We start from the raw sequence: 27,404 nt of genomic DNA, 5'->3' as shown, positions 1-27,404 counted from the left end.
CAATTCTTCGCTGCTTCAGGTTTCATTAGCTTCTGATCTCAGAATGTCTGTGTCCTTTGGGATTGCTCAGAGTTATTATCATTGTTTTGGTTTTCCGACACTCGATTGAAAACCGCTCTAGTTCTTCTCCAAGCCATTTAAAGGCCCCATTCACACTACGCCGGAGAAATTTGAAAACGCAGCTTTCTTTCCACGTTTAGGCCTACCGTCCACACTAATCCGTCACGAAAACGGAGGTTTTCGAAAACGCTCTTCAAGCCGGAGGAATTTGAAAACGCCGGTTTCGAATCGACACGGTTACATCCTTTCGAAACCGTACCAAAAAGTAGACGGTTTCGAAACGTTTACAAGAAAACGATCGGTTTATCCGTTTTCTCTGCTGTTCGCTTCATGGCCGCGACATGATTTGTCACCAGAGATCGTGAGACGATTTTTCCTGAGAGCGTCGCCATTTTTGTTTTGGAAATGGCGAAAAGTAAAGATGTCAGTAGGTTCGTTTGGACTGACGACGAGGGAGAGCTTCTTTTGAGAATACGAACGAATACAAAGTCGCTAAAAGTGCAGAAAATGTTGACTGGGATTGGGAGTCATTACATCAAAAACCCAACGGAAGGCGTTTTCAAAGAGACACAGTTACCCCCGTCTACACGGCATCGTTTTGAAAACGCTCCACTTCAATAGCGTTTTCAAAAAGATGCGGTTTCGTTAATCTTTCCGCCGTCGCCGTGTAACCGGAAGGCGTAACTGCATCGATAAAGACGCGGTTACAAATGAAAGCGCGTCCGTGTAAACGGGGCCTTAGTGTGGACAGAAAACATTTCCTAAACAGAGCTTTTAGAAAACGATGACGTTACGATAATCACGTGAATTCCCTGCCCCAGTTTTCCTCAAACACAAATCCAATATGACCGGTGATTGTCGCGTTTTCAAATTTCTCCGGTGTGGACGGAAAACATTTGATGCGTTTTCAGAGTGAAACTTCCGTTTTCAGATTGCTACGGCGTATCGTAGACGGGGTCGAAATCATGTAGAAGATTTTCACTGTACCAACAGACGAAACGCTGAGCCTAGAGGCTAAAACTTAACTGCTTTCTTACCATGTGGATGTTACAATTAGGCATGTATTTATCTATAATTAAGAGAGATCATAGCCTACTTCTTAGGAGCAGCATTATGTCGAACTTAATTTTTTCCCCTTGAGTAGTTATGTTTTTTGTTTTCGGTCATTTACCATCGGCCATTTTGAATCCCTGCTGACTCGAACTGTTTTTTCGTTTCTCATGAGAAACGAGACAGCGTCTGAGTTGTGTTTGACTATGATTGCATGATTAAAGTACTAATAATATGTCAAGATTAAACGAAATATCCTTATAAACAAAAGTGACACCGCACTCAAACTGAATACTAATAAAATTTGTGGTTCTCTTCTTTTTGTTTCTACAGCACCCTAGATCTGTTGTCCCCTTCTTCGAGAATGAACGAGCAGTGTGGCGATTAACTGTATTACAACACAGTTGCCATTACAACCAGTTTTACATCATGGCTTTGTGTGTATCGGGAGACAATTTTGTCAATTGAAGTGTGTCAAATATTTGTCGAGTCAATATGTAGATAACTGAGGCTCTCATAATGCGTCCTCAGGTAGCGCTGGAAGGGAATCAAAGGGACTTAGGACGAGTTTTGTTCCAACGCCCCAACCCCTCCCTCCCCCCCCCCCCCCCACACACACACACACACACACACGTGCACCCAATTCCCCCATCAGCCACTTCACTCTCAGCCAGTTCACAGGCTAGTGGTCTTGAGCAGTTGGCAAAAAAAAAGGGAAAAAAAAAAAAAAGCAATAGACTCATTTCAAAACAATTCCTTGCGTTTATTACCTGTTGATTAAATTGTGGTTGGCTCATGAAAACGGACTAATTAAACTCCAGTGCCAAAGCAGTCGCGATCGGTTTAGTAACGGAGTTATTCCTTAGCGGGAAACGATGTGTGAACTTAGGTTGGTTACGGATTGAGCAGAGTCCTAGTCAATTCTGTGGTTCGTCGATCACCGAGAAGCCAACACCACACATAGTGGCCATAACAATGTCCATGACTATGATTTGGATTTTGGATGGGAAGCTCTCAGCAAGGATTGATTCAAACTTGTTTTCTCTTTGCGGTCCCCATCTGTGGGTCCATCACAGCTTTAAAAAAAAAAGCCAGCAAGTTTCGCGGAAGCGTCGCAGACCTAATCGTTAAACGATTGTGGTTAAAAGAAGTAAAATAATGAGAAACTTGTCGAGGTCATTTTGGCGAATCCGCAACTTTCTCGGAGTGCCTGGAACTGAGGTGTGGGCTGAACGTATAGAACTGGAGATAAAAGAAAGTAATGAGCAAATTTTACATTCGAATTTTACGCTTGGAAATTCTGGCCTACTTTTCAAGGCGCTCCGTTTCATTTAGAAATTCTCCTTTCCATTACGCCAAAATAGTTGTGTTTTGACCGAAATTTCCATGGAATCTTTCAGCGGTTGTTTACCATTATTTACCCAAACAAATCCGGAAATTTCGGTCACAATTTCCATATAAATGGTAATACGTGGCTCGACCGACCGGAAAGTTCCGAATAAACGGAATGTCTTGAAAGGTAGTCCAAATTTTCCAAACAAAAATATCCAAAATTGAAAATGTGGTTACCATTTGTAATTCTTCAACACCATCTTGGTATTACAATCAGGTCAAAAATAGCGAAGCGCGCGAGTGACGTCATAACTCAGACAAACTCAGACAAACAAAACAGAATAGTGGAAGATTTGGCGCTTTTTCAAGCGCGTAAGCAAGTGTTCCTAGAAACAATTTTTAAAACGAAAATCTGGTGTTCATTTTCCTCCTATTTCTCTCGGAACACGCTAATGTTGTCTGACTCTCGCGGGGTTCCAATAATTTGCATTCTATTTTTAGACTTCGCGCGCTTCGTTATTGGAGGTTGCAGAGTAAATGGTAAACGGACAATCCGAACGGAACTTATCGTCAGACCTTCTTGCTTACCATTTGCACAAATCGTTCACTAACCGGTTTCTTCGTGTAAATAGTAAACAACCATTGTCTGTAATGTGTGACAATCATATCTTTTCACCCGAAACAAAAGTCAACGTAGAAGTGAAATCGTAAAAACACTGGCTTATAAAGATCAGCGATCAAACCAGCCACAAAGTTTGGATTCGTCAACAAATCCTCGAGTTTCAACATCACTTGGTCAAGATTTTTATTTGATATACTCTACAATATCTATTTCGAAGTGGTTTTTTTTAACAAGTATTTCGTACAAGTATTTTCGAAAGATTTTTTGAGAAATTTGACCTTTAAACTTTTTAGACGTTTTACACTTAATTTCATTCAGTGATACAACCATAACTTAGTTAGCTTAATTCGTCGCAGCTTTGTAAGCCGGATTACAGCAATCTTGATTTCTATGTCCCTAACAAGTTGTTACTGTTTGTGTCCTGGATTTTAGTCCCTTATTTACTTCACTTTTAAAAGAAACTTGCAGACATCTTCATGAGTACTGAAATATAACTTATATAAAATAAAAAATAAACTTAAAAATAAATATAACTTTATCCTCGTCGTAAACAAAATCACGAGGGGAACCAGGATCGCGCGTGCTTTAAAAGCGAACTACTTACTTCAAGTTTGGTTTTAAAAGATTGCCTCTTTAAAGAAACACTAACCAACTCGAAAACTAAGAGATTGTCTAACGAAGGCAATCCCACAGGACTTGCGTCAGTTTTTCAAGACTTTTGTCTAGCGTCTCATTGTTCAGTAGCATTCCACCATGTCAAACTGTAAAATCAAAATGAGCTGTGAAAAACGGTTTGAAGCCAGTCACGACTATAAACAAAACACTGATTTAATCGACTTTCACCTAACAAGATACTTTGAACGTGACGAGCCAGACGAAGGTCCGCGTAGGTTACTTAGTAACCCGGCCTTGGTTTCACTGAAACTTTCGACACGTAGGGTCCTGCCCTTAAATGTAAGATGAGAAATTCTGGATAAGTCAGACCAATAAAATCTCCGTCTATGTTGAACTGTGCCTGGATAAAATTATGAATAAAACAAGTTGCTCTGGAAGTTTTTAGAAGGTGAGTATGCTGAAAAAACTGTATGCGGTCAGAGGAAAAAAGTTCGCGTTTTCATAGAGCCATGATCTGGCTATGTCAAAATATTCACCAGAACCTCCATCCGGGGACTGATTTGAACTATCGGTAACACTACAGTTACTTTTGCTGGTCGCGGGCAGAGTCGTTATAGACGGCTATTTTCTGGAATGCTTCGGAGAATCGTTCGGAACGAAGGAAATTACTGAAGGCAGGTCATCAAACCATCTTTGAACAACTTCGGAAACGTCCGGGTAACTGCACCTTGCCAAGCTATGCTGCGAATCACGGCGTTGTCATACTAAAATTGAACTTGGAGCAAGCTCTGCAAGTTATTCAGTCGTAAGATCTTCGGCTACTTGTCAATAGTTCCTGGACAGTGCCTGTTTCCTTTGAAAGCTCCACCAAAGGAGAATTCCGGTTCTCGGCTACGAGTTAAACTGTCGTTTCTTTCCGCGCATGAAGCTGACCCTCAATAATCTCAACTGCGTCATCTCTTCCCATCTGCTGAAGAATGTCCGCCATTTTTTCGAGAGGATATTGATGTTTCAAACTGTCTCTCGTTTCCCAGAGATTAAAGAGGATTTCTGTTGGAGAAAAAGCGTTCCTACTCTCAATCCATCGAATGTCTGTATAACTCAGCCCGATTTTTTCCGCCAGAACTTTCCAATCGTATTCGTGTGGAGGATCAAGAATTACAGAAAGCTTACTGCGTAGCTCGCGACTCAGTGAGTGTGCAGTCGGTAGTGACTCGAAACCAACAGAGAAGTAACCAGAAGACATTTGTTTCAAGGAGACTGGGGACGCAGCAGCGTTCCCGCCACATGTTCCAGGCACGTCCGCTTGCGAACGTTGCCAAAGTTTAGTCAGTGAACCAGCATTGACTAGCGCAGTGGAATGGTCCACTAAGCATGGTGAACTTGCAGTCTTAGGCATGTTTGTCGAGTGTTCACACGCACAAGTCAGGTTAGCGGTAGAATGGTTCGTTCCTTCCCCAACTGGGCCTGGGTTTTCCTGAAACAAATAGATAACAAATGTTTAAAGTTAAGAACAACTTATGCCCACAGTATATAATCGATCTTTTTAAAAGACAACAAAGTAACTTTAATTTGAGAAATGCAGACTTTGTGATCCCACGATTCAAGACAGTGACTTATGGAAAACTATCAGTGTCGTATTTGGGTCCAATACTATGGGCTGGACTTCCCAATCATGTAAAATCATTAAGTTTAGAGAATTTTAAAATTACATTAGGGAAAGGGATTTAAACACTTTAATTGATGCGAGCAGCGGATGCAATTGTCATATGTGTTCACCTTGACTAGTACTATTTTCATCGTTCTTAGTTAACTTAGTGAACATCTGCAGCAAAGCGAACACCTGCAGCAAAGCTTCCAAGGGTCTCTACAACATCAGGCAACTTAGGAAGTTCATTTCAACTGAGGCTGCTAAAATTTTAGTTCACGCCTTTGTGACGTCGCATCTAGATTACTGTAAATCACTGCTCTCTGGAGTGCCCCAATATCAACTGAACCACCTACAAAAAATTCTTAATGCCGCAGCAAGACTTGTATGCCTAGTGCCCAAACTTGATCATCTCACCCCCTACTTAATTGACCTTCACTGGCTACCTGTTGAGTTCCGGATAAAGTTTAAGGTTTTAATATTTGTGTTCAAGGCGTTAAACGGTGTGGCTCCTCGTTATAACTCAGATCTTATAAGCAAAAAGTCATCTCCTCGAAGCGCTCTGCGATCTAACGATCTCATGTTGTTAGTTATGCCTCGAACGAAATGTAAGACATTGGGTGATCGGGCATTTGCCTAGCTGGGCCATCAATGTGGAGCAAGCTTCCAAAGCCCATTCAGAAGGTGCCAAACATTTACTCATTTCAAAAAACAGCTAAAAACATATTTGTTCAGAGAAGCCCATAACATTCAGTGATAAATTTTATTACTTTCATCTATTTTCTTATTTGTAATGCTACTTTTTATGTTTTAAATTTTTATAAATATGTATATTTTATATTTTTTAAAATGTAAAGCGCTTATGAATATTTTATATAATTAGCGCTATATAAATTTGATTATTATTATTATTAACTTAATTTGTAACTTTATTCTCTTTTGTATTTTTATATTGATAGATAGGCTTTTATCTTGTAAATAGTTATAATGTTTAAAAATTTAATTTGTACATAGTCCTAAGGATTGTAACTCTTTTAAGGTGTCCCCAATTGGCCGCAATGCTAAATCTCATTGACACGTAAATGAAGCTATTATTATTATTTTCAATAGAAGCCATCGTTCAGCCCATCAATCAGTAAATGATGTTTTAATCTTCTCTCGTGCGAATTAATTCCTTGTGAACGACGACAATACTCAGAAAACAAAGCAACTGCGATTCTTCATTGCTATTGTCGCTCGTTTGGTCACCTTGGTTTTCTTCTTTCCAATACATAAGGGTTATTGCCCAAGCGCGAGGTCCGTCTCTGTCCATAAACACGCAAAAAAGAGAAACCTGCCCAATATCCAGCCATCTTGACCGAACAAGCCTGGTCAATGAAGGATGTATTATATGGGATGAAGAAAAATTTCTTTTGCGGGACACAGCGCGTAACCCCGAGCGGACAAAATAGCGCTATCTTTCCCGTACGGGTAGCCAATCACAGCGCAGGATCTGGTCCATCTTGCCCGCTCACCAAGCTAGCCATATAATAAAAAGTGTTATTCAATGAGAAACTTACGCTGGGTCTTTGTTTGACTGACGTTACCACGTTGACATCTCGTTCCTCGCCATCTTCACAATCCTGCCTCGCTTTAAATTTTGCACGAAAGTGCGACACACTTGTGTCCGACAAGGAGAATACGAATGTGCAGTTGGGCATGCGCTGAATACCTTCCCAAATGTCTCGGAAAGGAATTTTCTGAGAAACAACAGATTTAAAACACACAGTGAGTATAATCTAGACATACACAAAAAAACTAAAAAGAAAAAATCAATAAATTAATTAATAACTTAGACATACAGAGGATGAAAAACGCAAAGGAAAGCGTCGAGATGAAAGGGGCTGGGATAAGGGAATGGCCGCAATATTTCCAGTTAACACTTAACAACAGAATTTTGATACGGGATGTTGAGTAGAAAAATCATTAACTTTTGCAATTGGAATTGACGGGATACGGGATATCCGATCTAGGCCTAAAATGAACGGCATGTGAGACACTCAGACTTCCCGCTCCGACCCCACCACGCCCCCCCCCCCCCCCCCCCCGCCCTCCGCCCCGCCATGGTCCGAGCTTGAGAGTTGTTGTAATCTTGAGCGTGAATCTTTAATCTCACACTGCCTCTCCCCACTCAGGTCATTATTATGCTGCTTACCACTGGGTGAGTGGCGCAGTTTGGCCCGACGTTACTTTGTACTCTGACATAAGTTGAGTCTAAACTGACTGGGCAGGTTTTTAGGGACAGAAAACTGACATTTTGTGACATAAAGTCCAAGCATAAGGTTGCTCCAGCCCAAGAGCGCACTTATAATGTAAGGATGGATGTGATTCTTAGAAAGGTATTTAATTTGAGTTAGCGCTTACATTAACGTTGTCTTCGCTCGTCCAGCCTGGACGAACAGATTTAAGTTCCACAATCAGATCTCCTCCCCCATCCTTAAAGCGAAGTTGTTTAGGTGCCTCGATCGTTTCTCCTCTGTACTTCTTTATTTCTTGATTGTGTACATCCTGAAAAGCGACAGAAATGTCCGTTATTAATATAATGATTACAGACAGGGCTTCAGAAGAATTTAAATTCACGTTTGCCCTTTGGAAAAGCATCTCTCAAATTTTTGATTTTATTTTTGGTGGTTTAGTTGACAGACGACTTGCCTAGGCCCTTGCCCGTCGGGCAAGTGACAATAGGCACCTTAAGATACCAGGACGGGACGAGCTAAGACGGCTACCGGAAGTAAATTCACTCAACCGGGCATGCGCACGAGAACTCTCGACTCATCTCTCTGCCGTCCTCATCTCGTCGAGGACGTCATTTCGCCCGACCAGCCGTCGTATCGAAAGCGTGAGTATTTTGCTCTTGTTTTGCCTCGATAACTGTTCCAATCGCCTTTATTTTCAGTTATATCGATAGGAATGTTTATAAGGTTCACAGTTTTCGTGATTGTAGTGTAGAACACTACGCTGAGATACGAAAATGTGAATTAAAATATTTCTTGTCAGTTCGTTTGTGTTTCTGCAGTCACTGTTCAGACGCCATTACGAGTGTGCAAGCTCAATACAAGCTGTATGCATTGAGAATACATCAGTGTAAGTACAGTCGATAAAATGTTGTAAGAATGAATGCCATGGAGCACCTATCGAGCAAATAAAATACACATTTTCAAACTGATGTTTAGTTTTTTTATGCTACCCGGAACTTGAAGCAATGTTTGTTTGATTTTTATGAAGCTTGTTACCATTACAGATGGAAATTGAAACGTTCACCAGAAGTCAGGATTCTTCGGCGACAGAATTCCCAAACGCTCTAGTGGTAACTGAAAAGCCATCTGAAGCAGGTCGATCAGATTGTTCGTTTAAGTTTTCATACGGAAATTGTGGTTTCTCTATTAAAATATATTGACAGATGTTTGCTTCGCTTACACAGAAAAAGAAACTCAGCATGGCTGTTCACTATCGTTTAAGCCTAATAGGATAAGATTTCTACCATCTCTTTTATAGTCTAATGGATGTCATTGCTTCTGTGAATAGCTTGTACGAGGTTCGAATTATTGACGTCGCCGTCCTTTGCGAAAATGCACATCTTAAGCATTTTGTTTTTGGCGACACCACGGGACCCGCGAAAGTTTCCCGCGTCCACTGCCGTTGCCGTCCTGGCCTTCCCGTCCTTGTATCTTAAGGTCCCTATTGAAAAGCTATTAAGGTCGGCACACACAAGGGGACTAATTCCTGTGACTTGTTCATTGTAACAAGTCGCGGGGACGAGTCCCATCGTAAGAGCTAGCCATTTTTACCACAAAATCTAGTCGCAGGGCCTAAAATTTGGTTCCTGCAACTAGTTCCACGAATTTAAACTGGTTTGAATTTTTGAGACAAGTCCCTGCGACTTGTTCCTTAAAACACTTCGTGTGACCTGTTCGTGGGACAAGTTCCTGCAACTAGTCCCTTCGTGTAAACTCTTCAGGGGACTAGTTGCAGGGGATAGTCCCCTCGTGTATGCCCACCTTTCTATGATCTTATTGTCCCGGTCGACCGGACGATGCTTTTTCTTTTTAGCCCTGAATGATACCATCGTGTTTTGACAGCATCAAAAACAACATTGATCTGGGGCCCGTTTCTCGAAAGCCCCGGAAACTTTTCGGGCCCGTAAAGCCATTTTTAGTTCATCTGTATCTAAAAACGAAGAAGTGTATACGCCTGAAACTTCTTGTATGAAGGGAACCTCTGTCCATATTAAGAATATGTGAATAAAACAACTTCGTAATCGTAAGGTTTTAGATTTTGCAATGGCTTTCCGGGCCCGAAAAGTTTCCGGGACTTTCGAGAAACGGGCCGCAGGTTTGCATACACTGTAAAGGTAAGTTGTCTCTTTCTACAAGGGTTTCATTGTCACAGGTACATGTAGGTTAGTAAAACCACTGCCTGGCTTGAAAAGCATCACAAAAGCTTGGCAAGGCAATAAGATTTTTAAAAAAATACAATCGAAATCTGTGTTCTACATTTCCAAGTTTGTGTAACTTTACAAACACATTTCTCCTGCTATATGTAGTTCAAAAACATATCAGCCAAAGAAAACATTTTTCCAAACTGACAGCGTTATCAACAAACGCAGCAGTCATAGCTTGGTTAGCTTTGGAAACATACGTGTCTTGAATGGTAAGCGAGACTCCCGAAGTATACTGGCTTCACGAGTATCACGGGAGCATGACCGAGTGGTTAGGGCGCCGGACTTGAAATCCGGAAGTTGCGGGTTCAAGTACCGTTCTGTCCCTTTAGCTGGCGTTGTTCTCGGTTGTCCCGAATTCAACTCCTCAGCCAAGCTTGTAAAAAAAACACTTACTGGTCTGCCTCCTGCTAGTTGGGATTTTTTACCATGTTATGTTCATTTACGTTATTTGTTTCATCGTTTGATTCCAGAGGCCCCGAAAAAGCCCCATTAAGGGAGTGGTCAATTAAGATATTTATCATTATTTTATTAAACAGGTCCACACACCTCTATTGCTGCTGGTGTGCCTCCAACACAATACACCCTAACAACACAGTCCCCATTGACCTCGGGAGGTGTGACGTAAGCCAGAACTTGCACATCTTTAGGGGCCTGTTTATTAGCCGCTGATTCTCCAGTCAGAGCAAAGTAAGTGAAATGATCCACCATCAAGTGAACCATGTTCGATTCCACTACAACATGGGAAGGCTCGGAGCCATCCTGCTTATTGACATCAATCAACTGCTTCCAGTCTGCAGCCGTGCTGGGCTCGCTTTCATTATACTGGACTATTGGAAAAGGAAGAATTAATACTTAATAAAAAAACTGGCTCGGATCGAAACCAAATACCAAGACTTCTTGATTGAAAAAACTCTATCACAAAGCAAGCATGGGTAGCAATAACGCGGCATTAAGAAACGGTATACAGTGTTGGTACATTTAGAGGTAATGCTAGACGTGATGGCCGGGTAACCCCCTAGCGGGGCATAGGGACGTGAATCTCCTTCCCTCCCGCAGCTGTTCCTAGGGGTTAATTTTCCACAATTTTCAGACATTCAGAGATGTGCAAACAGCCTACTGTCAAATTTTGAGAAAACCAGCCAGAGCCGTGGATTCCCTATAGAGCAGAATGATTGGCAATAGCGCTTTTCACGGTTACCTTTGCTCATTTGCATTACAATAAAATCTAGCATGTATGTGAGGCAATTTCGGGCTATTTTGTAGTTTTAGCCCGAAATTGCCTCGCATCCACGTTGGATTACATTGTAATGCAAATGAGAAAAATCAACCGTGAAAAGGGCTATTGACAATAACATCTTGTGTTAGAACTAAAATAAGGGTTTGAGTGAATGACTGGATTGTTTAAAACTATCATGTCATTCACGCATACCCTTCTTTCAGTCACAGTTTTTAAACCATCTACTGCTTAGTAACAAAGAAGTCAACCAGCTTTTTTTTGCGGGCGGGAGGGGGGTGAAATGTAATATGAGGAAAGATATCATGTAGCAGTAATGCCAGTGTCTCACTTACAACAAACTACACAGTCTGTTCAGACTCTCCAGAAGGACGAGACATGAACCTTACAGCGAATTCAAAGAAAGCCCCAACTCCAACTAAGAGATTCCTCAAATGTTCAAATTTCACAGAAAAAAGCTTGAAACGGAGCCTGGGAGTTCCTTAGTGTGGACAATTTTGTGCAGTATGGTTACATGATTCAACTACTCCTTCAGTCAGTTTGGTTGACACTTATTCCATTTTGTATCACTCTCTTCCATCCTGTCCCATAGAAAGTAAAATATAAGCATCGCCTCCCTGCTTTTTTCGCTGTCCATCAAGTGTCTAACAAAAATGCACAGGAGTACAAATGGTTGCTGCTCACAGAATCTACGCACAAAAGTTCAGTGCTAACCCAGAGTGACTTTGATACATCCTCTTCACTGTCCGCAGAACCAGATAATGGCCCTACAGCAGCCATCTCTCTTCACACAAAAAAATAAACCCTCCAACAGTAGTGCGGTGGACGACAGAAAACTACCCCCTGTATTCAGGTTCCAAAACAGCTGTTTCGAGAAAGGTTGTCTTACAATCGAGGAGAAGCTTACGGTAAGGTAAGGTAAGGTAAGGTAATTTATTTTACGTCAAGAGCACGGGGAGTGGTTGCCCAAGTCTCCCGAGCCAGGGGCTCATGATAAAAGTGTTTGACATACATGTTAAAAAAAAGATTTAAAAACTATATATTAAAAAATACAAAGTTATCATACTATTAATATCTTAAAAAATATGCGTTAAAAATACAATATTAATATTAAAAAACGATAAAAATACAACATGTCTATAAAGGAATCATTTAAGACAAGAACTGGCAACGAGGCAATGTCGAAAGGTGTTCTGGGTAATGGTGGTTTTACGGTTGCATGATTGAAGCTCAAGGCGTTTCAGTGTGTAGAAGGAAACTGCACAAACCCGCGTATTCATAATTTCTCCTTACTTCTTGCTCAACACCGTGAACTTCAATCAAGCCACGCCAAACTCTCACTACCCATAATACCAATCGGCATTGTCGCGTACGCTTTTACCCTTTTTTCGGGAACCTTTGTCGAAACAGCTGTATACCAGAGTGTGAACGTAACGAGGTAGGGTATAATATTTGGGCTTCTGACTGGTGGAAAGTTCATACCTGGTTATATTCAGTGAAAAATGCACCCAGGACGTAACTTTAACAAGGAAAAGGTGAAGCATAATGAGACTACATCAATCAATGATTCTCCCCCGATTACTTTTGATCCTGTTCATTTGAATCATGAAAGCCACACTGCCTTACATGTCTTCTACAGAGGTACCCACATATAAAATACTCCCGAGTTTCAATAGCTTTGTTCTGTCAAATTTAACATTTATGAAATTCATCTTAAACACATTGAAATTTGCAGTTGGAGTTTCCATGTACTGAGGTTTCCTGTTAGAGAAACTAGTGGTGCCAATGCCACCTAACAAAGATTCTGATCAGTTTTTGCTAGTTTTCATATCACTGTGTTCATTTTCCAACACTCTTAGCCAGTGAAGGGGAAGTGAAATGCACATGCTGATACATTTCACAGAACAGTGGACTGCTGGACCACCTTCTCTGCCTTGCTGGCTAACTAACAAGCAAGCCTAAACAGCTCCCTTTTCTTATAATCAGTCCTTTCCCACCAGGACAGACGTATCAGATCCGACCAGAAAAATTCCATAATGTAACCATACAGAAATCTGGTGAATACCTCAGATTGATAATAAAATTGTATATTATTATACCTCTTGTAGTTACTTTGTGCACTGTAATAAGTCAATTTAATGGGCCATATTCCACTGTACAGCCCACTAGAATTTAAAGCTGTTCCACACCCATCAAAGACAAGAAGAGGTATAATAAATATCTTACCAGTCTATTCTTCTCAGTCCATACTGTGAGTTATGGATCCTCATTTTTCCCCTTCAATTTATCACTTAGGCACTTGGGCCATGAATCCGAAGGGAAAAAAACTTGATCAATAACTTACAATACAGACCTCAAACTTGGTTAGTAACACCATAAAATAACCAATCAGAAGCAGCAATTCAGTGATCTCTGGAGAGTTTTCCAGGAGAGTTACCTCATGAATGTGAAATTTTTCTAGTCAAATTTCAGATGTCTCTCTAAGGGGCCAGGAAAATAACTGAGCTTAAGGAGAGTGATGTTTGCTTATAGGCTCATAAGTAGGACTGGCTTAGCAATACTGGAAACCAGAGCAACACACCAGACATGAAAATGATACAAAAACAATCAAAGATCTCATCAAATGGAAATGTTTCCAAAGTTTCTTCATAGGTCAGTATAGCTCATAGACTACAAGTAGTCCCCCTTTTACTTAGTCTGCAATGCATGACGCGAAAGAAAACCACCTGAAAAAATGGGCATGTGAAATCCTGGAGGCAAGAGGCATGCTTCTTGCCCAAGGATTTTGCACTGCCTTTTTTCCTCGCAGTTTGTTTACCATCATGCTGAACAGACTAAGCAAAAGAGGGACCACTCACAGTCTACCTAGCCTTCCATAAATGTAGTCAAGAGAAGGAAATAATGAAAAACAATTGCATCATTTCCAGGGCAGTCATTAGGAGCCACAACACCTTTTGAGAGGCTGTCTCCGTAAAAACCAACCACTGATTTTACTTGGAAAATTCGATTTTTCTCATAAGCTGGGATTTCAAAGCCCTTACCTAGTCAATCACTAAAATGAGTTTCATTTGATTAAAAATTCTAATTGAATTTTTCTACGATTGATTGAAGTTTGGTCCACTTGACACAAGTTGCGTGCCTGCCAAAACTGAAAAAATAGCACATCTTGCTGGTGCTCTAAAAAATTAATATTCACTCAGAAGACCCAATTCTTTTTTCAACTATAGATATATCATAGCAGTTTGTTTAGCCATGTTGCAATTATAATTCAATGTTGTTCCTTCAACGGTTAAAAGAAGATATTCTACGCGTTAAATAGAGTTTTGAGCCAAACACGAAAACAGCTCTACTTTGAAGGCATGTTTTAAAAATGTGGCACCTGTTTGAAACTGCTGAACTACATGAATAGAAAATATAAATGGCCCTTAATTTAAAACAATAATAAAATTTGTCTGCCCACTATGTTTTCAAAACTAACAACCGCTTAAAGTTCAGGAAATTTTGAAAATATTCCATGAGTTACTAACATACTCACCTTTGTAAAGTGCTGCGATAAATTCACATAAATCTCTTACCTGGCTTCAAGATCAAAGTTTTGGTCCTTTGTAATAATCCTTAAAACCTAGGTAGCATTAAAAGTGCCAGCTTTTCCTTCCAGCTGTAGGTTTGTATACAAGGTTCATTATATGTTCCTCATCTGTGCCAAGCGTGACAGTCACAGACTTCGATGTTCTTTGTATTATACTGACCATTGTTTTCCTCGAAGCCGGTTTAATCTGTAGAGTCCTCTTGAAAGCTTCGTAGAAGCACTCTTTTGGACAACTCTTGGGACACATACATGTATAAACAGTAAACGGTGATCTGGGGATCCAAGGAAGGATTGGTAAATGCCACGGCCATTTTATGTTTACGACAGGTGTTTTCAAGTTCCCAATCTTCCCGTGAGTATCACAGGAATCAATGATGTGATACTCACGGGAAGATTGGGAACATGAAAACACCTGTTGTAAACACAAAATCCTTCCTTGGATCCCCAGATCACTGTTTACTGTTCATACATGTATGTGTACCAAGAGTTGTCCGAAAGAGTGCTTCTATAAACCTTTCAAGAGGACTCTACATGATTAAACCGGCTTCGAGGAAAACAATGGTCAGTATAATACAAAGAACATCGAAGTATGTGACCGTCACGCTCGACACAGATGAGGAACATATAATGTACCTTGTACACAAACCTACAGCTGGAAGGAAAAGCTGGCAGTTTTAATGCTACCTAGGTTTCAAGGATCGTTACAAAGGACCAAAACTTTAATCTTGAAGCCAGGTAAGAGATTTATGTGAATTTATCGTAGCACTTTATGAAGGCGAGTATGTTAGTTACTCATGGAATATTTCAAAATTTCCTGAACTTTAAGCGATCATTAGTTTTGAAAATGTAGTGGGCAGACAAATTTTATTATTGTTTTAAATTAAGGGCCATTTATACTTTCTATTCATGTAGTTCAGCAGTTTCAAACAGGTGCCACATTTTTAAAACGTGCTTTCAAAGTTGACCTATTTTCGTGTTTGGTTCAAAACTCTATTTAACAGGTAGAAAACCTTCTTTTAACTGTTGAAGGAACGACATAATAATATTGAGTTATAATTGCATTGACATTGAGCTATAATTGCAACATGGCTAAACAAACTGCTATGATATATCTATAGTTGAAAAAAAGAATTGGGTCTTTTGAGCGAATATTAATTTTTTTAGAGCACCAGCAATATGTGCTATTTTTCCAGTTTCAGCAGGCACGCAACTTGTGTCGAGCGGACCAAACTTCAATCAATCCTAGAAAAATTCAATTAGAATTTTTAATCAAATGAAACTCATTTTAGTGATTGACTAGGTAAGGGCTTTGAATCCCAGCTTATGAGAAAAATCGAATTTTCCAAGTAAAATCAGTGGTCAGTTTTTACAGAGACAGCATCTTAAGGCTAAGTGTGTTTCACAGGCCCTTGATGCTATGGCCGAACTTGCCTGTTGCTGATATAATTCACCTACAAAGCAACAAGTTTGTTACAGGTGTCAAGACCAAAGCAACAGGTGACTCCAAACTTAATGACTGCCCTTGATTTTGCTGCTATTATAGCTGGTTGACTTTCTTTGCCATTTAAGTGGTCTAAAGAAAAGTTGACTGAGTTTTGTTCAACAACAACTCACGCACAGTGAGCACAACAACAAGTGGAATAGTCAGGGACAATGCAAGACCAAGAAAACAGAATATGAATTGGATCAATTAACTCAAAAGAAAACTCTGTTGGTCTTGTATTCACAAGCCCATAAATGACAAAAGTGAAAAATATATATTTCTTGATAACCATAAAGGCAGAGTGTCCTCAGTTTGCAACTCTTTAATGCATAAAGCCAACCTGACAGCTCAGGAACATGTTCATCGATGCCATAGCAATGTGCTCCCTTCATTGATACAGGTCAAAGCCAGGCTTAGGGGAGAGGGGCAGATCTAATCTCCACAGGGCTGGTGACAGGAATTAAGTCCTCCAAAACATGACAATGCACTTGCCACCGAGGTAAAAAATTCACATCTACCACCTTGTGGGGATTGCCCAGATTTGCATTCTCTCTCTCTCCTCTCACTTAATTGCTGTCTTAATGGCAAATGAAGATCAGTTGGTCCAACAGCTACAGTTTGTAAACTTTATGCCTTGAAGGCTGAAGGAACTGGCTTCTTGGCATCAAAAAGTAGTATATTTATTGCTTTTGCCCTTCAGGGCTGGTGAAAAAAGAACCAGCTATGGTTTTTTTGAAAAGAAAATTGCTCATACAATTCAGGCTCTGTTTTCTTGATATGTTAGAAAATCTCCACTTATTGCTATTGCAAATAATTGATGTATGAATTGGGCTCAGTCAAATTGACCTCAGACTGCATTAAATAAAAAAGAAAGTCAACAGGCAACAATAAGAGAAAAATAAAGAAGCCACTTTATTTCCCATTGTTTCCTTCTCCTGGCTACACTTACCAGGCTAGCATAGCCATTATCCTCACCTTTAAGATTCCAAGCTCCTTCTTCAAGAAGAGCACAGTGTGGCATACTCAGTATCACAGGACGCTGAAACTTAAGTCCAGTCGGACCACATTTTACTACTGGGCTCAACAACGACTCCTTGGAAGAGACCTGGGGATGCTCTTTTTCTTGGTCCACTATAGCTACATATATACCTTCAGTGCAACCTTCTGGAATAGCCAGTGGAGGTACAGTGAGGCTCACACCCGTGTTACCTATCGTAAACTTCCCTCCATTGTGATCTACAAGTCCCCATGCCACCATTTTTGGATCGGCATTTTCTGGGATGTTGGATACATTCCACATCATTCGAGAGATTTCTGACACTGTTGACTTGTTGCTGACAGAAGAGTTTGCCCTTTGTTTGTCACGAGGCTTTTCCATCTTTTGTTGATCCATGATTTCAACTTCAATATGCATTGTCTTTGGAGCTTCTTTCTCATAGGATATTGGGACTGGGAAATCAAACACTTCAGAATCAATAGGAGATTCATCTCTCAGCTTTCCAGATTCTACCGCAGGCTCTATATAAGATGCAGACCGAGTGACAACATCCAATTCAAGGTCTGTCTCAGTCGTTTTTACACCTGTAGAGTGATTTAACAAAAACAAGGTAAATGAATATTTATGAAACATAAGATAAGGTACAGTAACTAAAACCATGTGCTTTGTTTGGCCATAATAAAACCACTACAATATCTTTTCCAATTATAATTTGGCCTCCTAATACCAGAACAAAACTTTACAAAGATGTGGACTACGACAAAAGGCAACTCCGAATTGGCCCACTGACTGGCCTTAGCTTGCTTGCATACCTTCATAATGTTTTGTGGCTGCACTCTTCTGACTCAACTTTCTTCGATGGAACATATAATTTGCCATAAAGAGTAACGCCAATATCGGTATCACAAAGGCAAGTCCCACAGACAAATACAGTACAAGGACACCTGGAAAATACGATAAATGTTACAATATCACTAAGATTTTCCACTACAGAATTAAAGCAACTGAAATCCACCATAAGAAAAAATTATGCATCTGTTTTACTGTAGCTAGTTGGAGCTTTATGCCTTCCTTTCAAATGTGTGGTTCTTGAGACCCCCTCCCCCCCCCCCCCCCAACCTCTCCTGCCAAAAAAGAAAACCCTTGGACTTGATGAGGATATTATTTTCTAAAATTGAATATTATCAGAGGAGGGCATCATCTCAAAGCACCTAACATGAGGACTGTACTACCTGATGTATGCTTGAATTCTCAGTCTGGATTAGAACCCACCACACTAACTATTGGTCTGCTGCTGCATTTAACATCACTACAGTAGACAGGCGATCTACACTGCAGGGGCGGATACAGAATTTTCTCAGGAGGGGGTGCACCACTAAGAAATGGTGAGGTAAACAAATATTAAAAGCAAATACGAAGAACAAGGCTTCATCTCAAGGGGGGTGTGCACCCCTTGCACCCTCCTCCTAGATCCGCCCCTGCACTGGCAGTAAATTGTGCAATATGACACACAGATGGCTAAGGGGCAGATTTTGCCATCTTTTTCTGCCAAAATCAGATGACTAAAGTCACTTAAGAATTTTGTAGGCACCCAGCTATTTTTGACAACCCAGTATGACATGTCCTTAGAATCCTACCTGATTTAATTATGGATGGAGTTGCACCCTCTGGTTCGTCTGTTACCGGCACATTGCAGCCCCCTGTTTTACATGCTTTGGCTGGTAGAGAAGACAGACATTATACTTATATGACTCTGTATGAGTGTTTCTTAATTAATACAAGGGTAAAAGGTTAGAAAAATTAAGTATATATATATATTATAGTAACTGATCCCAACAATAGGTTACTGACTGGGGCAGAATTAACTGACTGCTTTACAGATGTAGCCATTGTAGATAGGTTCCATAGAGATTGGTGCATGGTCCAGATGGAACATCAGCTGACTGTTGAAGAGCTGTTCACGCCAAAGAAAACATGTTGGCAAAGAGCAGGCAAATGCAAGTCTGTGTGCACAGGTTGAACTATTGATGTGTATACAGCAAGGCTCATTAGTTTGTATGAGGTAGCTTGCTGTCCAGAGTGGGGCTTCCCATATGAGACCTTTTCATATGGCGGTACCCCCCGATTTGCTGTGTTCCCACTGTTTGTGTTTTAACACTTACAATCATTCTACCCTGGTCTCAGTTTTTCTTTCATCCTTGGTCTAATAAGGTGAAAAAGACATCATGATAGGATGCATGCATCTTCTGTGTACATCTGTTAGTTACCACTGACCTGTACTATAATGCAGCCCAAGCTGGCATTGCTAAATGTATCAAAAGTATCCAGGGTTTACAAATGCACCACATTTGGCATATTTTACCCTAAAAATTTATCTGTGACTCCAAAGGATTCTTAGAGGGAGTAATCTTGAATCTAGCCTTAAAAGCCTAGGAAATGTCTGAAGAATTAATTTTGATTGCCTGCCAGGAAAAATCAAAATTGTAGTGAAGGACCACAAAATCAGGGGTACTGGCAGTTGATTGAAAAGTCACTATGAAAAAAAAATCCATTAATTACTGTTTTGCTGTGTACATTCTGTATCCTATTGTCTCCTATAGCTGCCATTTTCAATGTAACTGTCTCCAGTCAGTGGTTCTCCAAATACCACATCATACATGAAGTACCAACCTGCCACAGGCTCAAAATGGCATGCATCCTCAAAGAAAATGAGTCTCCAAGAAATGACACAGCAGGCTTTAATTCAAAAACAAAATTTTGTCTGGAATGCATGGACAAGATAATTTACATGGTTTCATTTTGACGGGGCAAAGCAATTTGAGATCTCTTGTTCACCCTGTGGAGAACTGTCAAAAAGGAAGAATCCTTTCAATTCGTAAACGATGGATTACCACACATTTGTGAAGAAGACAAACTGACCTCCATGGCTAATTGTTAACCCTGAATATCAGGTATTCAAAAATACAACTTTTAATGAAAGGAACAAAAACTATGGAACTTACCAGAGTCATTATAGACTGATATGTTGAAGGAGCAACTTGCTGTCTGGCCAAACTCGTTCTTCACTACATACTTTATAACATATACATGACTTTCCTCTGGGAGCATCACAGGTGGTTCTGCCCATGGTGGAAAAACTTCAACAGAAAACTTTGTATCATTTTTCTTGTTGCGGACAAGAGGTTTATCCCAAGAGACAGTTTTAGATGCCACAACTGACCGGTTGATGTACACATCAGTGTGATTTGGGCATGTTATTTCCACATCTAGAAACAAAAGTACAAAGCCTGTAAGTAACAGACATCCACCTACCGATAGCTATATTCTATACCTGTATCTCTCCATGCCATAAGGCAGGTAAGGCTTTGACATTCCCTTGCCATCCATTTGCTACTACAGCTCTGACAGTCACTCATGTCTGCCACCCAGCTGTGCACCTTTCTCCCTCACTCATTCTCCTCAGGGCTCAACTGTCACAAAAAAAACCTTGGGGCCAGCTGACCTATAAGTTTCTCAATTTAGTTGCCCACAAAAGTGTTTCAGTGAAAAGCGTTAAAAGTTATTAGTCACCAGTGAAAAACAATCAGTCTCATTGGTGACCTCAGCGGTTGCAAAGTCGAGCCCTGCTCCACCACATTGTTTTAAGTTAACCTGGTCTTACAGACATCTACAGTACATGTTTGTCACTGTGCAACAGATAACAAACCATATTTAACTTAGTTAAGCTGTGATTATGACTAAGATAATACAAAATAGTTATTAGCTGAACCCAGTATGATTTATAAGCTTAATGTGACAGGATTTTCAGGCCATGAATTAACGAAGCAGCCCCTGGGATCCTTCCTAGATCTACCATTGGTATAGGGGCAAGGCCCCATTGGGGGGAGGGATCTAAATATCTCATTAATTTTTGGCCTTAGAAATATTTTGTATCCTGTTAATTCCAATTCAAAAATTTGCAGTTTTCCTTCTCTATATCCAGGGATATCCATATCCCATAAAACTTTTTCCCCAAATATCCCACATCCTGTTCATCATAGGCCCTTTGGGATTGCAAGGTCAGCACTACAACAATTGCTGAGCTGTATTTTGATCCGAACATAAGAGAAAAAAAATTAACAACCAACCTTAACCAAAAACAAAATGTCAATCATGAAAGATTGACAGGCAAATGAGTTGATTGTAAGATCCTGATAAGCTGTTGCATATTATATATTACCTGGACAAATGTGTTGACATTGTTCTATTTTAATGCTGTTGCCAGTGCAGAACTGTCCTCCGTTCTCTGGCGTAGGATTTGAACAGAAGCGTTTGAACATCTTTGTTCCATTCCCACATTTAGTGGCATCACAGGGTTTAAATTCTGTCCACTCCGACCAGCCACCATCAACTATTAATAATATAACATAATCAAGAATAAAAAAAAACTATAATAATTATTATGTGCCTGTAAATCTCACTTCAAGTGAACTCAAAGTCTGTCTGCACATAATCAGAGAAATGCAAAGTTCCAGATGACAATAATTGAAGGAGTGAGTGGAAATAGACCCTAAGTGACACCAGGTAGACTGCAAGATTCTCCTTGCAAATGGCTTTCTGCTTCCTTCTATGAAAAAGGATAATTCAATGTGAGATCAAGATCTAGAGTCAATTAGGGCTTTTTTCCACTCTCCCTTCAATTTCACCTGGCTCTAAATATAAATGAAAGGGATTCTATCACAGTGCTGGTCCACAGTTGTGGTCAGTACAGTGCTAAAATTATCCCTGAGTGCAAACTTGCTCTTGCATGAACCACTCCTGGAACACCACGTAATGACAATATTTTAAAACTAAAGTCAATTGTTAAAGGGAGAGGAAATTGTCCAGTCTACTTTTCACTGTTAGTAACAACATGTTTTAGTAGATGTGTAGAAAATTAACACTCACAGTCAAGTCTCAACAACAACCACTAAAGTGTATTCTAACTGCCAAAATAACCTCTTGACAACACCAAGTTAATCAATAACTGACAAATAACTTGCATACAAAACCCCAAATATTCCTTATTGTAATATATAGGAGACCAAACTTGATCTATATCACATGTTATCAGTCTCTCTTTCTGATTGGTTTCTGTATTATTGATATATTTTGATTGTGACAAGTATTTAAGTGTATATGTGGCAGGTTAAAATGAATTTCAGGTCAAAATTATTTTAAACTTGTTTCATTTGAATCTTCCTTTGCATACATGCCAACTCTCCCGGATTATCTGGGAGTCTCCCGGATTATCTGGGAGTCTCCCGGATACGAAACGAATCTCCCAATCTCCCATATGGGTTACCAAATCTCCCGGATAAAAAATGACTTTGAACCTTTCAAAGACCTTGCTCCACTAAGGCTGAAATCGTATCCATAAATTGATACAATTTCGGGTTTTTCAACTTGTTTCACCGTTTCTTAATACATGTTTTTGCATTGTTGACTTTCAACCACACATCGACAGAAAATAAACAAAGACTTTCTTCATTATATCGGCCATATAACCAAATGCCTGATTGGATCTCTGTTTAACCAATAACAAACCACAACAAAAGCCTCCTGGTTTTCCCACTAATTTCCTGCCCCTGCGTGCCATTTCATGAGTGATAGTAAGATTTACAATGGGGTTGGGGGGAAGGGGGTCATTTTAGGGGGGGTTGGGTTGATGGGGGAGGGGGGTTGGTGGATTTTTTTGGTGGGGGTAGGGGGTGGGGGGGTGGTGTCTGGCAAAAAAATCTCCAGATTTTAGATCTCCAGAGGTTGGCATCTCTGCCTTTGTTCCACATTTATTTTATTACCATAACCCTAAAGCAAAAAAAAAATACAAATCAAACTAGTTTGAAATCATTTTGACCTGAAATCATTTTAAATTACAACACATATGGTACACTGCAATAAGCATTTTTTTCAAATAAAAACATTGCTCCCCCTCCTCCCCCAAAGAGGCCTCATATTACACCATTCTCCACAATAGCCAGTGGCCACTTTCATCTGTTCCCAAGGAGGCCATTCTGGAGAGGTTCCACTAGAGTTACAATTCTTTTTTGTTACATGCAAGTAGTGAACTTACCATATACATTTAACTTGACAATGGCACTCTCACGTCTTCCAACAAGGTTTGATGCCACACAAGAGTAGTCACCACCGTCTGATAATTTTGCCTTCCTGATAATGACAAGAGAGGAATTGCTGTCACTTTTCACCAACAATCTTCTATTCTTGTCTGTATCCACAGGGTTACCATCTTTCAACCAAGACACAGCAGGGCTTGGGTTTCCTGCCGGGGGCTTGCATCTTAAAGTAAGCAAAGAATTTTTCTGAACTCTGGTGTTGACTGATGGAAAAATGACAAAGTCCTCATCCAGATCTGACATGAAATAACAATAAAAAAATTATACAAAAGTGCAATCAATATAATTACAATTATTGCTAAAAAAAAAAAAAGTACATTTAGACTATTCAATGCCTTTGCAGATCACACAGTTTCCTGGCTGTTCCGGACACTGAAAATGTTCAGTGCCACCTACTACAAAACATTCTCTGTCTAAGTCTTCAAATTTTTGGGAGATCCCTGAGTTGCCTATGCACCAAGAGAATCAAACACTGAACACACACTTACAAGCTCTCTGAACAGTTGCAGCACGGCTTCTTATAACTTGTCCATTGTAGCCTGTGGCGATACAATTGCAGAGGAAAACAGAAGTTCTATTCTTGATTTGACTTTCAGAGATCTCAGCAATAAGAAATGTCACATTGTCAATGTACTCATCATTTAATATTACTCTGGGTACCAGTTTCCCAGAACAGTTGAACTTGAGCTTTGACACAAATTTGGCCTCACAAGTCAAAGTCCCTGGAGTATTTGGCAAGATAAATTTGTCATCTGGCTCTTCTGTAAACTGAGGGTTTACTGCCACATGGCCAGCAGCTGTTATTAAGAAAAAAAAGAAGCAGAAGCTTGATTACTTTCCAGATTCCAGATAATCATGTCATGTTGGATATGTTGTGGTTCAATTTTACTATTGCTACAATTGGGTGATGTACAAACAATAGTCTCCATTTGACACGAAAACATGCTTGCATATTTGTCCATGGACATTATCTGTTCCGAGAAGTGAAGAGCTTTCAGAGAGCAAAGCTCCAGGAAAACAGGCTATGAGCTTTCAGGAACAGATAATGTCCACGGACAAACATCCAGGCATATTTTCGCACCAAATGGAGGCTATTATGTTTATTATCCTTCAAATATTTCCCACAACAAACACAGTTTTGAAAATTGGAGAATATCACTCAGATATTCCCCAGTTTTAGCTGGGGCATATTGAGTCATGTGACGCATTTAGACAGATCCAGCGCAAGCGAAAATATTTGATGGAATATAAAATTGACTATATTACACTGAATATGAAACAAAGGAAAATACCAAAGTGCACCAAGGTTTATATAGAACCACAGCAGATCCCTTGTTCCACACTAATGTCATGCCGACATGGATAGTAAATCTAGCAAGTACCAGCAGGTGATATTGTAGTGTATAATTATAATGATATAGCACACCAGACTGATTGGCATTTACTGAACTAATGAGAATATAGAGGACACATGATAATTCTTTGGAGATCAGCCAAGATTTGCGTGCTTGGTGTAGTCACCACAATGTGTCTGAATATGATATTTCAGTATATTGCAGGGAACAAAAGAGATTTAAATACGGTAGTGCCCAAATCATGTTTCCCTTCAACAAATACATATGCAATAATCTTCCAGAATTTATTGGCCAAACCAATTAAATGAACTATTGATCAACTATTGATTAACCACACAATTGTATCTATAACAAAATTCTTGATCGTGATTGGTTCTCTGCACACCGATTTGTCACATAATTAGTGCATGACATATGGGTATCCAATTACAGGTATCCAACTTCTACTTTTTGTAATCTGATACCTGCAATTGGATACCTTCACCAACTGCACATCAATTACATGAGCTTCAATGGCTTCTTTCTTAATTTTTCCTCCAGTTTCGACAACTTATGGGAAAAACTTCTGACTTTTTTGCTCAAAAGAAGTTCTCATAAGCCTTCTCTAAAATCGAAAAATTTGTTATTGACATGATTAATTCATAATAGTGTGGACCTCACATCGGACAAATTTCAGGGAGAAATAGTGCTCATAATTTCAAATCAGCCTCAAGCTACGCACTCAAACAATTTAACAATTTATCGCCTGATTACTCCCTGAATTGTACTCCACTTGGCCCAATTGCCATTAATTACAGAAAATTAATTTTTAGCACATGCTTGACGTAGCTAACCAATGCTGAACAAAAAAAATTGCTACCAATAGTTCTTCTGTTTTACTGTCAGGTTAATTATATGTCTCTCTAGCCAGGAATACAAATTTTATGTTGCTCCAAATACAATACCCTTTTGTGAAGAAAGATTTGACAACTAAGAACAAAGGGGCTTATTTGACAAATTAACCGAAGTGCAAAAGCTCTAATTGACAGAACGTGCCTTAACAGGTAACCCTAACGTTCGACGCCACAATAAATACGACACTAAATATCATTCTAGCAACATGAAAAATACAAGATTTTTCCTCCCATGCGAAACAGAACGGGTCGCAGGCAATTTTAGCAGAGCTCTTTTAACTTTTTTCAACGGGAAATTACAGTTCCACACACATTGTAGGCTTAAACTTACATTTGAGTGGTTCTTTGGAGGTTTACATCTGTTTTACGAGAGTAGAGAACAAAATTTACAAGCTGCTTTTCAACGTAATTTGTACAAATAAGTAAGGTACAAAGGCTGTGGTATGTCTAATTAAACTACTGTCTTTGGTGAGTGATCATTGTGTACACAAGCACGTTTTCGAATTCTGTCGAAGCCCTGATCTGAAGCCTACAGTAGACTCTGAACGGCACCCTAAACATGCGTTTTAAACGCTCAGTTACTGCCGCTTAGTAAAGGAGGAATATGAAAACACTTACTGGAGTTTTCTTTTCCAGTGAGAAACCCTGGGGACCTTCCTTTGCCAAAGCTCGATCCAAGCGCAGCATGAAACAGAATGATGAATAAGAACATGCGGCCTTCCATGTCGACGTATTGGCCAAGGCTTCCTTCAGGTCGTTTTAGGCTTAAAACTCGTCTTCAGCAACTTGTAAAACGTTTCCTTCGATAAATGGATTGTCGGAAGACATGCTCGTTAGGAAATATTGAAATGTCCTTGACAAAACCCTGATTGTCACCAAAAGTTTTCCCTTCTTTTACGAAAAAACAATCTAAAATAAACCTCACGTCACTCGTATGCCCGCGCGGGACTGACCCTAAACAAACCATGACGTCATTACGAAAATACCTCCCGGAAATGTTCAGGAGTTCAGCGGTTCCGAAGTTCTCAAACGTCACGCGACACGTCACGCTATTTTGAGAATATAGACTCCTGCAGGGACTCCTGCTATTAATTCAAACCAAATACTAAGGGCCGAAGTTTAGACCGGGGTTTACAAAGAAATGTATGCCAGCGGGTGTTGTCCACTGGCATGTTCCGAGACGCGAACAGTTTTCCGAGCAGCCTCTAGGCTGCCAGGCGTTCACTAATTGAACGCCTGGAAGAGGCTATTTCCCGAGAGCGAAGCTCGAGGTAAACAGTAGGCTTCGACGAGCAGATAATTTCTTAGGACAGGAGCATATTTACGTCCTAATAGGAGGCTATTGCGTTTATTATCGTTCAAGTACTTCTCGCGAGATCTTTTGAAAATTGAGGAATATCACGTAGGGATTGTACAGTTGGGCATGAGTCAGTCACGTGACGCGTTTAGATCAATCACGTGCGAGCGCAAATATTTAATTCACGGATATTTTTCCGTTGACGGTATCTAATACGAGATGGAAATAGTGAAACAGAAAATCAGTGCTATTCAGTTTAAAGCAATTTAGATGGGATAATTAGTTGGCCCGATTAAAAGCCCGATTATGAGTCGTGGTAAAACGCAGCCTGTTGTAGTCCACTGGGTCGGATGGGGTTGTTAACGCTAACCCGGGATTAAAAGTCAACCGAAGTGGAAATTTTTTCTAGTATAAAAATTGTTTTCACTGCTTGTGTTTTGCGCCGAGGTTGAGATTATTCAAACTCAAAACCAAAGGCCGAACAATATAAACAGAAATCCTCAGCGCAAAGTTGCAAAACTCAAATCAAAACTCTCACTTATCCTGGGTTAGCTTAATCGGGCTTTGACAGATCCCGTTAGGAGCAGTGAGGCAAGT

At 40.0% G+C, this 27,404-nt stretch overlaps 1 protein-coding gene across 1 annotated transcript; it reads right to left on the bottom strand.

The window, feature by feature from the left end:
* Positions 1-3,230: 3,230 nt before the first annotated feature.
* Positions 3,231-26,460, bottom strand: LOC110040250 (netrin receptor UNC5C-like). Its single transcript, XM_020745456.2, has 12 exons — positions 26,129-26,460; positions 23,751-24,059; positions 23,202-23,498; positions 21,330-21,500; positions 20,113-20,376; positions 18,748-18,828; positions 17,923-18,054; positions 17,089-17,694; positions 10,354-10,634; positions 7,731-7,874; positions 6,887-7,066; positions 3,231-5,156 (listed from the first exon to the last, which is right to left on the bottom strand). Exons 1-12 carry the CDS (start codon positions 26,232-26,234, stop codon positions 4,578-4,580), a joined length of 3,150 nt encoding a protein of 1,049 aa, XP_020601115.2. The 5' UTR covers positions 26,235-26,460; the 3' UTR covers positions 3,231-4,577.
* Between the last annotated feature and the right edge of the window lie 944 nt (positions 26,461-27,404).

The sequence above is a fragment of the Orbicella faveolata genome, unplaced genomic scaffold (assembly GCF_042242905.1).
Source record: "Orbicella faveolata isolate gen_17 unplaced genomic scaffold, um_ofav_v1 contig_46, whole genome shotgun sequence".
NCBI classification, from domain to species: Eukaryota; Metazoa; Cnidaria; class Anthozoa; order Scleractinia; family Merulinidae; genus Orbicella; species Orbicella faveolata.
Note: the sequence above shows the minus strand (reverse complement) of the source record. Positions and strands in the feature narration are given on the sequence as shown.

Coding starts and splice junctions, on each gene's coding strand:
- LOC110040250 (XM_020745456.2), bottom strand. CDS start 26,234: ATGGAAGGCCGCATGTTCTTATTCATCATTCTGTTTCATGCTGCGCTT. Junction 21,501..23,201: donor TGTCAAGTTAAATGTATATG/GTAAGTTCACTA, acceptor TATTATTAATAG/TTGATGGTGGCTGGTCGGAG. Junction 10,635..17,088: donor AGGAGCTTGGAATCTTAAAG/GTGAGGATAATG, acceptor CTTTTCCAATAG/TCCAGTATAATGAAAGCGAG.